Raw genomic sequence first — 17,463 nt, forward strand, 5'->3', positions numbered from 1 at the left:
AGCTGACATACCCAGAATATTAAAATCAATAAAGTTATTGGTGAAAATGAAGAATGTGTCTTTTATTTTACGGAAAAAAACATAGCGGACTTTTTTGCCAACACAACAGAAACAGGAAATGTGCCCTGGACTGGGCCTGTACCGGTGCTGACTGGTAGCGAGATAGATCTGATTTGTATCAAAGTCTACAGTCATGGCCTGGAGTATCCCCTGATTCTGTCTTGATAGAATCAGAAAGCCTACAAAGTAAATTAACAGGAGAAGCTGGAATCCTGGGCTTACATGACACACAGATGTCCTCTGTAAAAGCCAGGGCATTCGTCTTGACCAAGTCTTCTGTTCCGGCTGACGTGGGTTCCTGCTCTGTTCTTTTTCTAGAATGCGAGACCAAATTCTTAAAAAAAAAAAAAAAAAAAAGTATTTGACAATAAACAGGGATTTCATTTAACTTACCATCATCGGTTCAGAATTCCTGGGTTTCTCAAGGCCTCATGCAAGCTGTGCTTTCCTGTGTGAGACCCTCATCCTGGTCATGAGATGCAGGAGCTCTTTGCAAAGCTCGTTCATAGGAAGGAGGTGCCCTGACTTCTCCGTCATTTGGGAGTGATTGATGGCAGACAAGAGAGTCCCGTATTGGGGTTATTTTCAGGTGGCAATTCTTACTGTCCTAGACTTTAGTCTTTTCTCACTAAGTTTACAGAAGAATTCATGGTATTTAATTTCCAAGACACAAGTTAAGTAGGTTTTAAAATACTGCTTTTCTACAGTGATTTCATTTTCAAAATCCATCTAGTTTGAATAATCAGTTGTTTCTTACTCTGTGTTTTGAGTTCACTTAATAATCGGTCCTAGAACTTCAAATGCTTGGAGTGTCGGCACTGAAGACTAAAAACAATGTCTCGTTTCATTTTGTTCAGAGCTCAATGTGTTAGCATGCAGCACGTATCTCTTGCCAGTAGTGATGATGAGGAATAAGATAAATTACACGTTCCAGCATTTAGTCCTTAATAGCTCTCTCCCCATGGCCCCACCCCACAGCCCTTAAGAAAATGAAGTTTGAACTTGGAAATGTTTCATTAGAGTAATTCTGATTATTTTCTTTAAAAAAAATAGTAATTGAGGCGATTGAGTAATTTCAATACTCGGTTTACATAAGAATTATAGTAATAATTCTTAATAGTTATAGGAAGTAATAGAAGCTCAGGTTGAGAGGAGTGGCCACACTCTTTCAGACTGTTCTGCAGACTTGCCTTGGCTGAGATTCACCACTCCAGCTGTAGGCCCATCAGGCCCAAAATTCATTCTTCCAAGATACGTCCTCAAGGATCTGGTCTGGGTTTACCTAGAAATGAGTTTAAAGTTTATTTTTTAAGAAGTTATTTGACATTGCCAAAGAGATAAATAAATGTAAAAAGTTCTGCCTTTGGAAGGTGTATTGGGACTTTCTGGAAGTTGTCCCAAAAAGAAATGCTGACTTGGTTTTTTCATGCAGTTTATATATAAATGGGTGGTGGTGGTAATCCAGAAGTGCACCTTGGATGAGGTAAGGGGCTCCCAGGGCGCCTCCTCACACGTGGAGAATTCAGGTGCCAGCACCCAGTGCAGCCCTGGGCCCCAGAGGCATGGCCGGCTGGAATCCACAGGAGGTTTGCCACAGAAGTAAGGCTCTGTCCTGGCATTAGGAACTGCAGAGCTCCTTCTGCTTCAGATCTGTTCCGGCATAATAGGCTTATGTGAGCTTGGAACCCAGCCTACACTACTCCTGTACTAAAGTCAGGCATGATCCTAAGGGCTGTTGCCATTAAAACAGCAAATTCTATTTTGTATCCCATGAAAGAGGAAGAATAAATCACTAAGAGAAAAGTGTAGGTTTGCAGAAATTGATCGTTCTGCCTGGGAGTTTACTGGGATATTAGAGTTTTTAAAGAACTGCCTACCAGGTATTTTATCCATGGAGATAATTCACCAATTTCTGTTTATCTCATCTAATGTGTTATCTCTAAGCTTTATTCCGCAGCCCGGTCGTCCCTGCAGGACTGCTTCTGTGGAGGCAGCCACTGTCCCCACCTGAGCTTCGCGGAGGCGTCCCCTGATGCTCCTGAGTGAAGCTGTGACAATAGCCTGTCACTCAGCAGCACTCAGCTCAACATTCTCATGATTCTCACCCATCTTGAAGTATTGACACTCCAAAACTCAGGGTTTTTTTAAGTGGGTGTGGCATGCATTTGCTTTAATGCCCCTCACTGAGACCATCGGTCCTTAATAGGCTCAAAAGTATGAAAAAGGGATGAAATGTCTTCCTAAGATCATAGGATTGCCATGGGTTATCTTCTGTTCTTGGGGTCTGCGTTAGGGATGAGAATAAACAGGATGTGAGGCTTAGTAAAGAGAATGAGCATTTGGAGTTTGGAGAGAACGTACCCACAAGGACTTCTAAAGAGCAGGCAGGTGTTTGCTACCACCCACGCCTGCATTTGTGTGTTCTCTGCTGGGAAGGGTTCTTATGGCCTCCTCCCTTTTATACTTCTCTGGTAGAGCATTTGGGGATCAGTAGATGATTCAGGAGAATACCTTTTGAAAATCAGGAAACTGCGTTCTTTCCTGAGTCAGTTTGTAAAATGCAGCTTCTCTGAACGAGCCTCAAGCAGAAAATCCCCTTCTCTTCCTCGGACGGCAGCAACTTTTCTTATGTCTCAAGGCCCTTTCCACCGTACGTTTTCAGGTCATACAGCCTCTGATGACACAGGTAGATAGATCTGCCAAGGGAAATTACTCAACCATATTCTGCCTGTGTAACTTAATTTATGGTGTCTGTTATGAATTACTTGTTATCATGGAATTTGATTCCATCTCAGAAACTGGGTGGGGGGATGTTTTTGACTGAGGCTTTTGGAGAGTTCTTAAGGAAAAGTTATCTGCTCGGGGTGCGTCATTCTCAGATGAGGCGCAGAAGGGTTTGGGAGGAGTCTGTTAAGGAGGGGCTCCCGGAGACGCCCTCTTTCCAGGGAGTGCTGTCAGGAGAGCTCAGGAGGCTGCTCACAGATACAAACCACATGCCCCATGGGCATGTTACCTTCTCTGAAAACACCAGTTGTAGGAGATGCCATCTCTTTGTTCTACAAGCAAGTTTAGCACTGATTCTTGCCCGCATTCATAGCACTTATGCTCATAAAAATGAGCTTATGAAAGTATACTTTGGGTTCCAAAGAAATCAAGTGCTTGCCAGACCCTTATCTCATTTGCCTTGAGCTTGTCCCCAGAGGTGGGGAGGAGAGTGCTAAGCCAGCCTTTGGGGCGGTGAGGAAATGACAGCGGCTAATGACCCTCGCAGGGCCACTCAGCACTAGCGCACTAAAGCCAGAGATGGAATGTGGATCTAATTACCCATCGGTATTACTTCACGCTAGAGTAAATATGAACCTCAATATTTTTCAGTATAATAAAGAAGAATTTTTAAACATTTTTCTTTCTCTGCCTTATTATTAATCTGTGGTATATTTCATATAACAAAAATTTATATTATGAGGAAAATAGAAAACATGGAATCAAACATAGGCTCTAATTTTCAGGGAATGGGAAATTCAGTGGACGGATACTTGGCATGAACTTCCTGAGCTTAATATGAATATATGAATCCACATATTTAAAAGTATAAATGGTTTCAGTTACTCTTAATAAAGCTACAGCTCTCTGCTGGGGACCTGAGATTTTATGTAGTTTAAAAAGTCCACTTTCTCAGTGAAGTGACCTTCTACACCATAGGAACTAGGTTGGATTTATGGAATTTGCAGTGTTGAGGTAGTATATAAAGCATTTCATGCTGATCCATTTTAAAATATGGCTGAGTTCATGTTTCTGAGAAAGGAGGCTTGTCTTCAGCCTACTTAGAGAACGCCGCCCTGTCATTCAGCCTCTGTCCCCTGCATACAGGGCACAGAGCAGCGGTGAAGATGAGCCCAGGTCCGTTGCTCAGCCCTCTCTCCTCTGGCCGAAGGTGCCGGAAGCACCAGGGCACGTTTGCTCACAGGAGGCGCCTGGCCAGAGCTCTCCGGGTCTCCCAGGACCTCATGTAGGGTTGCCCCAGGTAGGCATGAAATCAGTCATTTAATTCACAGGCTTTTCTGCAACGAGGCACATAGTTTTAATCTCCTCAGACAGAATCCCCCAGACGGACATTAGACTTCTCTGCGCAGAGCATAACAGGGTACAAGCAAGCAGGTCCTCGAAAACGTCATTTCTGTCAACCCCATTTAGTTATAATGTTGAGGATCTCGTAGGAACCTAAGTCTTTCTTATCACAATTAGCTTGTGGTAAAATTGGTTTCATTTTACCTCGGTTCACTTAGTCACAGAACCTATCAACGAGTTAAGTGAGAGACGACTTACTGTAGTTACACAGAGTATTTAACATCAAATAGCAGATGGTTAAGAACCAGGAAGAGCTCACCAGCAGACCTCAGGCTCTGCTTCTCAGCAGCTGGTGGCCTTGGGCAAGTCACCTCTCTGTGCCTCAGTGTCCTCATCTGTAAGTGGGGATGATGTTGCCACATAGGGCTGTGAGCATTAAAAATGTGCAATGTGTTTAGTGTGGCGCCTGGCATGTACTGAGAGCACTGAATGTATTAGTGGTTGCTGTGTCTTCATTTTAAAAATTGCTTTCTCCTCCCTCACTCTTGAGTTGCTGGTGTTAGTAGTAGCTGTTGCAGATAACTGTCTATACCAGCCTCTTTCCTCTTATTTGGACACTCTTGATGGCTGGTTTTGTTTGTTAAGAGCTAGTCCTAAGGATGAATTACTCAGCCTTAGCACCTCATTTTGTTGCCTCAACAGCAAAATACTGGCCATGTATTGAGTGGGCAATTACTGGGGAAGAGATTAAACATTTAATCAGATGTTTGATTAAAACATTTTTCAAGCTGCTCATCTTTGCTTCTACCAAATCAGCTGTATCGTGGCCACGTGCATATAAAATGACTTCATGCTATTCACAAGGTAGCGACCTTCATTCATACATACTGTGGACCACCCCCGTGTGCCAGCCCAGGACAGGCGAGTCAGCACAGGGAGGAGCAGGGAGACAAGTCCTCCTGGACCGGCAGCCAGGTTGATGGACTGCTCCTGCCTTTGTTTTCTCCTTTCACTAATCTTTGTTTTTTTTATTTTAATAAGTGTAGTTTTTTGTAACTTTTAACCAGTTTTTAAGTGCTCTCATAAAACCACAAAATGAATGTTGTCTTTGATCACTGTAGTTATTACTCAGGCAGGAAAACAAAGTGTCCCCATGCTGAAGTGGAATGCCTCAATTCTAAAGATGTTTTTTTACATAAAGGTTGGGTAGAAATGTAACAGAAGCATTTGTAAGAGTACTGGCACGTTGAAAAGTGCTTTTTAATGTAAATTTCAAACTGCTGATCAGAGTTACTGTGGAGGACAGTGGCACAGTTCTGATGCAGATTGAGGCGGGTGGTTTATTCCAGCTGTTCTTCCTCATTGGGAGGGGCCGGTCAGCTGGTCAATTGGCTCTCAAATCTACATTCTTCGGGTTGGCGTCCCTTCATTACAAACAGAAAGAGACATTTCAGATTAACTTTTCTGGATACAAGACTGTCACGCTCGCTCAGGAAATGCAGTAAATGGATTCCTTTGGGTTAAGCTGTCCCAAGGAACTTTTTGTTTTCTAGGGCCCTGTGCCATGGGGTGCTGCAGGTGGCTTCCAACGGTCTCCTTCTTCCCAGCCCGCAGTCCCGTTCAGTGGTGTGTTCAGAACGTGGGGAAGTGCAGTCACGTCAGCTCTCGGAACCCTTGAAGCCTGATGCATAATGGCTGTCCATTCTCTGATTTGCTTAACATTTTATGTTTAAAGTTTGCCTCTTAGTTGTATCTTCTACATTTAACTTCTTTACATCTCATTTCCATTCCACCTCATGTGCATCACACAGCTGAGGAAGCCTTCCAAGAACTGCCTTCGTGTCAGAAAACCAACGTGTAGTCGCCTTGGAAAAGGGTAGAGGATAATGTCTGAGTACTAAGCTCACTGTTTACTTTCTGGGTAAAGTGTTGGATAGGGTAAGTTACTGCTTTTGAAAACATCTTCCTCACAGATTGTGTGTTTGGTGGTAAAAAAAAAACAAAAACAAAAGTTATCACCATAACTGTTTTTCAGTTCTCACAAATTTCTTTATATACCTCCAAAGTGTGAGAGATTATTGAAATTCTCCTCTTTGAAACTCGGTGGCAGGTTTTGGTGAACATTTCTGCAAGCTTGGTCTCGGTTCGGCCGAGCACAGGGGCCTGCTGTTTCTGTCCTTAGGACGACCGACTGCTATTAAGCCCAAGCCTCGGTGAAGTTGCCCGTCCAGAATGTGGGTGGGTGAGGCCTCGGGGTGTGATGCGCTTCCTTGGAGTGTCTTTCTACTCCCAGTAGTTGCCTTTCCCTGTTGCCCTTGCCAGCAGTGGAGCTGTGCTCCGTAAGCCCCTTAACCAAGCAATCAGTCAGTCTTTGATCCGCTCGGTGTGAAACCTCGAGGCCCTTTTGTGAGGTTTCTGAATAGCTGAACTGTACTGGGCTGTAGGATGTGACTGTTCACAGGAGTTGACACACTTTGTTCTTTAGCGGAAAACGGCTTTTATTAGACCCATTCCCCTTTCCTTTTGAATTGCTCTCAGAAAATTGGCCAGATACCCACCTGCAAGCGATCTTGGGTGCTTGAAGTAGAACCGCTTGCGGAGCAGACCCCATCATCCACCAGGCCAGTCATAAAGAGCCCCCTCTTCCTTGGGCAGAGCTTGCCCCAGAGCTGCTCTGGGAGTCTGGCCGTTCCAGCCAGGTGTTTGCCCTCGTCTCTCAGAACTGTGCATCTTGTGACAGAAAGCTGCCTTGTCCTCGTGTGTCCGGGAGGGGCCACAGCAAGGAGCCGTGGGTGAGAGACCCCACCCGTGGGTCTGTTTTAGTTACTGCCGTTAACTGAATCCAGGCGAAGCCGTGCTATCACTTGGTTTCTCCAGGAAACATAAAGCAAACCTCTTTTTTGTGCTGATTGTTAAAGGGTCACGTGCCTGTGACCAGAGATGAGTGTTTCATTCTTTTGGGTGAAACACAGCAATTTGTGCCCTTTCGGTCATTCTGGTGGGGTTTCAAGCAGAGGGACCCTGGTTGGATTCGGTAAATAGTCTGTGCATCTGAGTCACTGATGTCCCCTGGCAGCCCCTTAAAAGGGGCAGGGGGTGGCGTCCCTGGTCTAAGCCCCGAATGAGGCCATTTTACTATCATGCTTTTTAGTTACCATGTTTATTTTTTAAAGGTGAAAAGCAGATTTTTTCAAAATCTGTCTTGTGGTGTGAATTTCACAGGAATGTTAATGTGAGTCACAGAAATTAGTATTTTCATAACTTGCATCCTAAAGTAAATGCATGTGTTTGGGGGCCCATGATAGAAGTTCATAACAGGTACAGAAGAAGTAAAGAAGATACTTTGAAAACTTTCACACGGCATCGCTGGTAAGGAAGAAGTGATCTTTTAACTAGATAAATGGAATGGTAACTCAACATAGTAATGAAAGCGGGCCACTGAGGGTGAAAAAGTCATTGAAAGCAGGTGAGACCTGGGCCATCCTCAGTGGTGTATAATATAGTGCCCGGACTTCTTCCGATGGGGATGCCGCAGCGATTTGCTTCGCTTCCACAAAATAGGTGCTTGAAGTCCGTTACACAAAAATGTTGTTTTTTAAATTTCCAAACCGGGTTTTAAAGAGAGGTTTTATAATAAGTTTAACATGTTCAAATGTGAACGTTGAGATAGGAATCCACAGATGTCTCTTCTCTGGACTAGAAAACATCCATTTAATCCTCCCTTTAAAGATTTGTGCAAGAGATTCTTCTGGGAAATGCCAATTGATTCGTAGGGGTAAAGCCAAGAAGATACATATTTTCTTTTAATGATAATTTTAGCGCTGTTTGAAAACAGTCTTCTGGTACTAGATTCTGTTACTAAGTTCTCTAAAGCCGTTGAAAAAGAATTTTAACTCAGTATGCAATTCTTTGTCAGAACAGGCTGGACTTTTATTTCTCATGCTCTGTCAAGTACACAGATGTTTCCAATAGTGTTTTTATTACTCTGTAAGGGGCTAAAAAACCAGTGCCAGAAATAAGGTCTAGCTTAACTCTCCTTGGACAGCCCCCCCTTTCCCCCCTTCCCCCACCCTCAGAAAGCACCGTGTGGCTTTGAGCAGTCTGAAAAATTGATAAAACTTGAGAATGAAATGGCCAAGGGCTAGTGACAAGATGGTGTGCCTTGAAGTTGTATTCCCCAGGACTGGGGGTGGACAGGTGTCCAGGCAGCGTGATGGGCTTGTGCTGAGGGGCTCAGGGCAGGGGTGACACGCCAGCCGCACACAGGCACTGGCAGGCAGGACAGGGTCCCTAGGAAGCGCAGGTCCTGTGGGGCCTCTGCAAGCTGGACACCACGTCGGGGCTGCGTCGCTGCTAACGGTTTCACTGGAACAGGAAACATTCCTCCTTTTTGCTACAGGAATTAACCACTTCCAGCACATGGGGTTTTCCCAGGAAAACGCTTCTCCACGCTGGGCCTCTACCTTTCACCTTGTGACATTAGCCTTCTTGGTTGCTCACTGGGAAATGTGTGAGATTTGCAAGGATTTCCCACAGAGCAATTTGTAAAATTTAGAAGGGAGTTAGACATTTGTGAAAAACTCCCTTTGTGGCCTAGCAAAGACGATTCATTTTGTCCTGTCTGTGCTTTATTACGGAAGAGTGTGTTTTGGTTTGGTTTCTGTGGTTGTCCAATGGACATGTGTTTCTTATTCTAAATATCTAAGCTTTCTCTTGAAAGACAGGCTGTTAGAGTAGGAGGGTAATGCACAGCACAGGGAAGGCACAGGGCTGGCAGACAAGGTCTTTGGTGCAGCCCAGCGGCCCCAGGACACTGCTGGCCATGAGCCTGAGCAGCGGGCTTGACCCCTAGTCTTCTGCAAGTGGACTGGGGCCGGGTGGCCGCCCTGGACCAGGGACGGAGGCCCCACAGGAGGCCCCGCCATTCCCTCCTCCCACTTACTGCAGCCCAGCTGTCTGCTCTTCTGTCCCTTATCTTCTCTGGGCTGATGTCCTTCAGGAAGACTGGGTGTGCTTCAGGTTAAACACAGGCAGAGTTAGCTCCTGAAATCACAGGGAAAACCCATGATTCATTTTGATTTTTCAAATGCAGCACTGCCTTTTTCTTTCTCTTAAGAGCAAATCGATTTTGCCTTTTTCATTTTATCCAATGTTTGACTACTAGCTGGATACAGAGTGCTGTGTGAGGTAGGCTTTTGGAGACGCTCTCCAACGACTTCCTGGCACAAACCCTGTGCCTGCCCTTGTTGGCTCCAGGGGGCTCAGCGGTGGCCGAGACAGGCTCGCTCTCTCCCCTCCCGGACAGGGCATGGGGAGTTCACAGAGGAGCGACACAAACTGCTCTCTCGTGCTGAGGGCAGTCACACACGCACACGTATAACCCAGGACACAGCGCATTTCCGAATTGAGACATAATTTGCTTATTGAGAAAATGTGAAGGGTGGTCGATACAGGAGTGATATCCATCCATGGGGAGCTCTAAGCAGAAAGGGTAGCAGGACCCACCTCAGAAGGAGGACGGGGTCGCTGGGCTGGGAAGCACATGAGGAGAAGCCGGCAGGGCTGGCTGGGACCTGGCTGTGGGAACCTCGGCTCCTGTGCTGAGGAATCGGAGCCTGAGGTTCAACAAGAGGACGCACATTTGCATGGGAGGCTCCACACTTTACAGCGGGACCTGGGAGCTGTGCTGCAGCGCCTGCAATGCCGGGTAGGCGAGCCTGGAGCCTGTCCAGGAGGCCGCTCAGCAGCGTCCAGTCTGGGGGAAGACGCAGGAGCACAGGCCAGGGGGAGTGTATGGTCGTGGGAAGGCCATGCACCAGCCTTCCGTGTGAGATCGAGATCATGGTGCCGCGTATCTTCTTTTTCCTTTAATAATTTTAAGAAATTTTATTTATATTTAGTGAGAGGGAGAGAAACATCAATGTGTGGTTGCCTCTCACATGCCCCCATCCGGGGACCTGGCCCACTTCCCAGGCAAGAGCCCTCGCTGAGAATCAAACTGGCAACCTTCTGGTTCATAGGCCAGCACTCAACCCACTGACCCAGACCAGCCAGGGCTCTGTTGTGTCTTTGTGGAGTTTGCAGATGTGCTTCAGAAGGCCAAAGAGTTAATGGAGTTTTGATAGACAGAAAACAGGACTGAGCTTTAGTGAGAGGAAAGCAGAAGGGAAAGGACTTTCAGACCAGAAAAGATGTGGCCTGTGGGAAATAAGCCAGTGCCCACAGAACGCGTGAGGCATGGATTGGGAAGAGAGCCTGGAAAGTGTTCGGGGACAGATGGCAGAGGGTCAGGAATGTCCTCTAAGGAGTATCCTGAAGGGTTTTAAAGAGAGAAAGGTGTTGCTGTGCCCCGTGTTGGGATCTTGAGCCCCATTGCCTTTCGGTCCCCCTGTGGAGTGTAGGAGAGCCCACAGGCTGACAGAGAGCCCGGAGCATTCACAGACCGAATCGGGAACAGAACTCTATCTCGTGTTTTCGACACATTTCACAGTAATTGCCCAAGGGCCTGCAAACCAGATTTTTATTAGTTTGTCCTAAGTTTAAAAATGAGTAGAGAGCACTTATAGAGAATAATGTCTCAGGTATGAGAGATTTGGATGCTCATATGAAAAATTGTATCAGATTCTTACAGTGAAACACTCAGAAAAGCATAATCATACATCTGTATGTGAGGAGAACTAAGGGGCAGTGAAAGGGGAGAGCTGTCCCTCAGGTGGTTCTCGCCGTTGCTGACCCAACTGTAGGACAGAAAGCAGAGTTCCTGGCCCAGTTCGCAGCCTTGCCACAGAAGTCCAGTGTCCCAGGCCCGCTGACATGTGCCCTCTCCCTCCCCAGCTCTCTGGCGGCTGCGAGCTGACAGTGGTGATCCACGACTTCACGGCCTGCAACAGCACCGAGCTGACCATCCGCCGCGGCCAGACCGTGGAGGTGTTGGAGCGGCCCCACGACAAGCCCGACTGGTGTCTGGTGCGCACCACCGACAGGTCGCCCGCGGCAGAGGGCCTGGTTCCCTGCGGCTCCCTGTGCATCGCCCACTCGAGAAGTAGTATGGAGATGGAGGGTATCTTCAACCACAAAGGTAGGAATCCGTGGGCCTGGATGGCAGGTGCACGTGGGAATGACCCTGTCACTTCCGTCCCCTCTTCTTTGCAACCTTGTGATAGGTATGATTCCTCGTCTCTCATGCTTCAGGCCATTATCACTGTGTCTCTGGACCATTTTAATCCATCAGGCGCTGAAGTAGAAATGAGGATTTCATTTGTTACTCAGGAATAATGAATGATTGCCTCATTTCCCACGACGGTGTAATAAGATACTAGTTTAGTGAAGGGGCAGGGGGCCATTCTTTTTGGGCCAGTGTCACTTAAAAACGGAGAACAGAAAAGCACTGTTCTCACCCAGGCGATGTTAAAAGCAGCATCTCCTTATCAGGTTTCCACACTGCAGGTTCTTTATTTTGTTAGTGTGAAATCCCAGAAAGTCAAGCACGCAGGCCCTGAGAGTGTAACCAGGCCGTCTTTATAGCTGCGGAGTGTCTGAGGACATCCCCAGTCCCCCTGGCTCCCTGCACGGAGAGTGTGCGAAGCTGCACCCCGAGAGAGGCTGCCGGGCCCGGCGGGGTGTCGGCCCTGTGGCTGCAGCCGCAAGGAAAGATGGGCTTGGGAGGGAAAACGGAAATAACAGGGCATGTGGACAGCACAGCATTTCACATTCTTCAGTCCCTCCTTAATTTTTTTGTATTTTATTTTTCCATTACAGTGGACATTGAGTATTATTTTGTAGTAGTTTCGGGTGTACCTGCGGTGACTCCTTTAGGTAAAGGTAACTGCGGCAGGACCGCTTTCCCAGGGGGGTCTAGACCGACCAAAACTGGCTTCCAGGAGGAATGAGAGCTTTCAGCCCACTTGGCAGCCGCTGGACAGGTGTGGCTGCAGAGATGTTCTGGACTGAGATGACCTGCAGGTGTGAACTACACACCTATTTCAAAACCTAGTCAGAAGAAAGAGCATATAATTATTTTGTATCCATTACATGTTAAATTGATCATACAGGGTCTGCCACAAATAACACCTCTTTTTTATGACATAAAAATCTTTTATTACAAAACCATAAGCGTGTAATTCTGTGACGTAACAACATCACACTCAAGCACACCATGTGACATTTTAGGTGAAATGTTCACACTGCTGTCCATCTTGCGTGTGACATTCACGTACCTCCCGCCACATTCAGAGGCGTTACTTCTGCCGGACCCCGATATGTCTGTCATAGAGCAGGTTAAATACAATGTGTTGTTAAAATTATTTTCACCTGTTTCTTGTAGTTTAAGTTATGGCTACTAGAATGCTCTGTACATGAACTTGCACTGTGTCTCTGTCAGACCATGCTCGTTCAGTCTTTCTCTTGGTGGGAAGCTAATCTGAGGCGTCAAGCCTTTTATGAGACACGTCGGTCTGTAGCTTCTAAAACAGCACCGAATGGGCAGAGTTTAAGAGCTCCGACTCGCATTATGTCACAGTCTTAATTTTCTTGCAATACTAGCAAATGGCCAATTTTTCTAGATTTGGGGGCAATGCAATTCGTTCTCCCTTCCTGAGAGAGATGACTACAGTCTGCTATATTTAATTTCTTTTCTGTTGATTTGAAACATTGCAATCGCTCCCCCCACTTGTCATCTGTGCCCTCTTTATACTCAACACAACCTGTCCTGGAGCCTGTCCTCTGGCCCTGGAGGGGCAGTCACAGCCTCGAGCTAAGTGATGCTGCGCAGGACACAACCCGATGAGCTCGTGTCCTTGGTTAAAGGCCCAACTGTATTCCAGATCCCTTGTGGCCTAAATAGGACCTTATTGTCACCTTAGTAAGAAACTAGAAGAATTCAGCTATTATTTCTTCAAGAATCCAAAGAAGAAGACAGAATTTTCAGAGTTTGGCCAAAAGCCAAGGTGTCCGCTTTTATTTCTGGCGAAGCTATCCGTGAGTTCAGAGCAGTGTCGGACTTCCGCTAATGTCACACTTGAGGTCAAGTACGAATCTGTGCTGGGCTCCCCAATAACCCGCTGCCAGAGTGTTTCCTAAGTTGCATAATGCACTTAAAGCCTTGAGTTTGCATAGAAAATAAAGTCCACTGTTTTTTTCCTAAAGCTGGTCTTTTATGCAAAGGATCCCTGGTGAACTTAGCATGCTATAAATAACGCTCGTTCTGGAAGATTTCTTTTTATATGTGCCTGTCCCGTGCTGCGCTCTTTACTTCCTGGGGTTTGTAATTGCCCGCCAGCAGAGGAAAGAACTACGTATGTATCACACGTGACTTTGTCCTGAAAACTTCTTATGGAGGTTGGGGCTTGTTTTTCGGTTCAAGTGCCATTTTGTTTTCTGAGCCCTTTTTTCCTTGATAGTCTGTGACGTTCTAGAAGAGTTACTCCGTGCCGCTCACAAACCCACTAACGCTCTATCTTTCCAGGAAGGTGTTTCTTCATTGAGCATAACCTGTGTGAACTAACAACCAGTGATTCAAACCTTATCCATTCTCACCCCATTATTTTTCATATGATGCAAGGAAACTGAAGACTGCCTGTTCCCCTGCAGTGTCGGGACGTAGGCGGTAGATTCTGGGCGGGCGGTAAATCCTACTTGCGGCTCTTTGACAAGCCTCTCCCAGAGCCTCCTGTCCATGGGCAAGTCCAGGCAAGCAGGCAGCAGTGACCAGGGTCCCCATCTCGGAGAAGAGGACTTCATCAGACAGTCCGGACAGCGAGGGACAGGGATCTAGGAATAAAGTCCAAAAGCAGACGTAGAGACTCGGGAGGCAAAAGGCCACTGCCCCTGGGGACGCAGGAGACCTCAGTTTGCTTCTGCTCGGTCACACAGGCCGGTGTGACTTCATGGATTCGTACACGCTGGCTGTGCCTGTTGCGTGCGTCTGCTTGGGCAGCGTCTCGTTTTGAGCCCCTGTTCACTGGAGAGCCACGCCGGGCTTGACGGGCACTGTGGTGAGGAGGTAAATATGACCCCTTTTCTCACAGAACTTGATGTCGGTCACCACACGGGTCTCCCCTGTGTCAGAGAGGCAAGCAGTCTTGCCCACTTCACACACTCCAAAACTCCTGTACATCAGGGAGCTGTCATCACGTATTTGTCTCCAGTCCCTTGCTGTTGATCTCTGAAGAGTTTCTTAAGTGTGTTTGAATCTCACCAGTCTGACCTTCCAGCAGGAGGAAGAGCACATTTATTTATCTCTAGCTCTAGAATTATCTCAGCTTTATTGCCTCAGTATTTTCTGATAACTCCCCAGTCCAATCAACTTAAATTTCCATACATTTCAAATGTAAAAAACATGCCTGTAAGGTCAAATGTCTATTTCTTCAATTGTAAAATATTCTAAGAATTTGTAGTGTGACTGTGAATACTCAGATCAGCCAAGAAGCTCTCAGTGCTTGGTGGGAGCGCTGCCCAGGGTCCCTCGGTGGCTTTGCAGCACGGCTGGAATTGGAAGTCTGTTGGACAGAGAGAGTACGTGGAATTTATGAGCACTAGGTTTCTTTTATCATGCTGTGTGTCTGCGTGATGTGGGCAGAGGATAAAAATATAACTTATTTTAAATGAACAAGAAATGGGATTGTACAGTTTGTTCTTCAATAAGTTATTTCTGTGTCTGAAACTAGGCTCCAGGGTGAACATCATTCCACCGACAACCGCTGTCCCGTGTGTGGGCGAGGCCCGCATGGAAAGGTTGCCATGGGGATGGTCTCCCAGATTAGGCTGGCTTGGTGTTTCGCTCTTGTCTTGCTCTGGCTGCCACTCTCCCTTCTTCACAGCATCTCAGTCACAAATTCAACAGACAGACAGCACATCACAGCAGAGTAAGGGTTCGGCAAACCCTTGTGCTCACGCAGTCTTGTTTGTGTTTGTGGTTTGTGCCATCCACCACCACAGTGGGCTGGGGGCCAGGGCCCAGAGTGCAGAGTTAGCATCTGTGCCCCGGCGAGTCTCCCCCGCATCCGGGCGGAGGAGCTCTGTTCTCCCCCAGCCCCTGTGGCAGAGACATTGGTTGACTCCTGGAGTAGGTACCACGTAATTATCTCTAATCTCTTAGTAAATCCAAGGGATTTTTCTTCCCTACTGTCTCAACTTGTATAACTTGTCACTTTTCTCTATTTACTTAGTCTTGGTCACAGGAAGTAAACAGGGATATCAGAAACAGTTGTATTTCCAACAAGGGCAATTTAAAACATTGACCTTTTTATTCTACCCTAGACTGAGTAACTCAGCTTTTCTCTTTTTCACAACCAAAACCATCTACCGTATGTGATAGTGTTTGAGAGTTTAGCTCCATGGCTCAGGTGACACCCCTACCTAGGGCAGTGCACGGGGCACTGGATGGGCGGCAGTGCCAGAGTTGGTGGTGATGGGCATGGAGGATACTCAGTAAAAGTGGGGTTGTCTGCAGTGACCTAGACAAAGTAGCGCCGCGTACTTTCTGCAGGGCGCGTGTCTGAGTGCACAGAGGCAGTCATTCGACTGTCTTCGCTGTTGTTAAGGGTAAGATGGGGTCCATCATTGGTCTTCAGGTGGTCCTTCCACTGTGCCCACACCCAGCTCATTGCACCTGAAAAGCCGCCTTGTGACTGTCGAGACACTGCCTGTCACTCACATTCCTCCGTTACCTGGACTGGCACAGTCTGAGTCAAATTTAGAAAGTCACTTTCTCCCCCCACTGAATTCTTTTTTGCTAACCCATGGTTTCAAGAGAAGCCCTCTGAGCGTACGGCTGGAGCTTTCAGAAGAGGCCATGTGTTGAAATTGCAAGGCCTGTGCCTCTCATCGGGAGAACCTGAGTTCTGAGACCATCTCCTGCTTTGGTGACATTGCAGCTCCAGGCCTGAGGTAGGAGGGCAGTCGATGCTGTCTGAGGTCCTCGCCAGCTCTGACGTTCTAAGCTTATATTTCTTAGGAGGCCTTTCTGAGTAAAGGCCGGTTCCAAACCTCTCCCTTTTCCTTTTGCTAACCCACAGTGAGGTGGCAGGTGGTCTTTTTACTAGTTCCTTGATATATTTAGAAGAAAATACCCACTTAAAAACCTTACTGGCTGAAAGCTCTAAAATTTTTTCTCCTTTGCATAGTGTGTAGCCCAGTCCTTGCATTTTTTTCTGAAGAAGTCAAAAAACATGATTTTTTCGCTCGGAATTCTTCCTGAACAAACAAGGGAACAAAAGTAAAACCTCTTGCTTGTTGGCACTCGTGCCTCTACACTGAGGGACTTTAACTCAACCCCTGCACTTACCGAAAACCGCACCAGAAGCACACCTCTGGGCTCTCCGGTTACCGCAGCACCTACAGGAAGTGGGTGCTGGCCGAAGCAGGTCTCCGCCTTGGCCAGACTGGCTGCATTCTAAAAGACAGGACCCAGGAATTGTCGCTCATAAGTCAGTGATATGTGATTGCGATCAATAAAGTAGTATCTTCTTTAGTAGTAACTTAATAGTAACTTAAATAGCAACTGAAAATTAGGAAGGAGATATTTTCATGAGAAGGTACCTGAAATGCAGGGTTTCCGCCGGGCTCCACCCTGGGCTGCCTTCATGCCTCTTTCTCTAAAGTCTCTGCCAAGATTTTCCTAGCCATCCTTCTCTGTCCACATGGAAATGTGACCCTGACTTGACTGTCTTACCCCCTTCTTTAAACCAGTAATACTTACATTTCCACTGCTGGCACCTCTCCAAAAGTGGAATGACCCCATTTATTCATCCAGAAAATGGCAGCAAACTTGAGGCTTTCTTCACTGCCCACCATATTTTTTTCTAGTTGTGGTAAGGTACACGAAACATAAAACTTACCAACTTAACCATTTTTAAGTGCGTAAGTGGCGCTAAGCGCATCCCCATTGTTGTGCTCCCATCAACACCGTCTGTCCACAGCACGCTTTTCCCAAGTGACGCCTCTGTCCCCACCCAACACAGACTCCTCAGTCCCCCACCCCCCACCCCTCTGCTTTCTGTGCCTGTGGGTTCGGCCACTCTAGGTACCTCATGTGAGTAGAATCGTACAGTATTTCTCTTTTTGTGACTGGCTTGTTTCACTTCGCATGAGGTCTTCGAGGTGCATCCATGCTGTGGCGTGTGTCAGAATGTCCCTCCTTTTTAAGGCTGAATAATATTCCGCCGTGTGTAGAGACCACACTTGGTTTATCCGTTTGGCTGTTGATGGACTCTGGAGTTGCTTCTGCCTTCTGGCTGCGGTGAATGATGCTGCTGTGAACATGGGTGTGTAAATACCTCTTCAGGTCCCTGCTTTCAGTGTTTTGGAAATATACCCGGAAGTGGAATTGTTAGATAA

The 17,463-nt window shown here is 46.8% G+C and overlaps 1 protein-coding gene across 6 annotated transcripts in view; it reads left to right on the plus strand.

Annotated features, from left to right (window-relative positions):
* Window positions 1-17,463, plus strand: part of TRIO (trio Rho guanine nucleotide exchange factor) — a 322,397-nt gene that overhangs the window by 236,700 nt on the left and 68,234 nt on the right. For all 6 annotated transcript variants that reach the window (XM_053913973.2, XM_053913947.2, XM_053913953.2 and 3 more), the window contains exon 34: window positions 10,963-11,206. In XM_053913973.2, coding sequence (XP_053769948.1) covers window positions 10,963-11,206 — 244 coding nt within the window. The remainder of the gene's footprint in view (window positions 1-10,962; window positions 11,207-17,463) is intronic.

The sequence above is a fragment of the Desmodus rotundus genome, chromosome 1, assembly GCF_022682495.2.
Source record: "Desmodus rotundus isolate HL8 chromosome 1, HLdesRot8A.1, whole genome shotgun sequence".
NCBI lineage: Eukaryota > Metazoa > Chordata > Mammalia > Chiroptera > Phyllostomidae > Desmodus > Desmodus rotundus.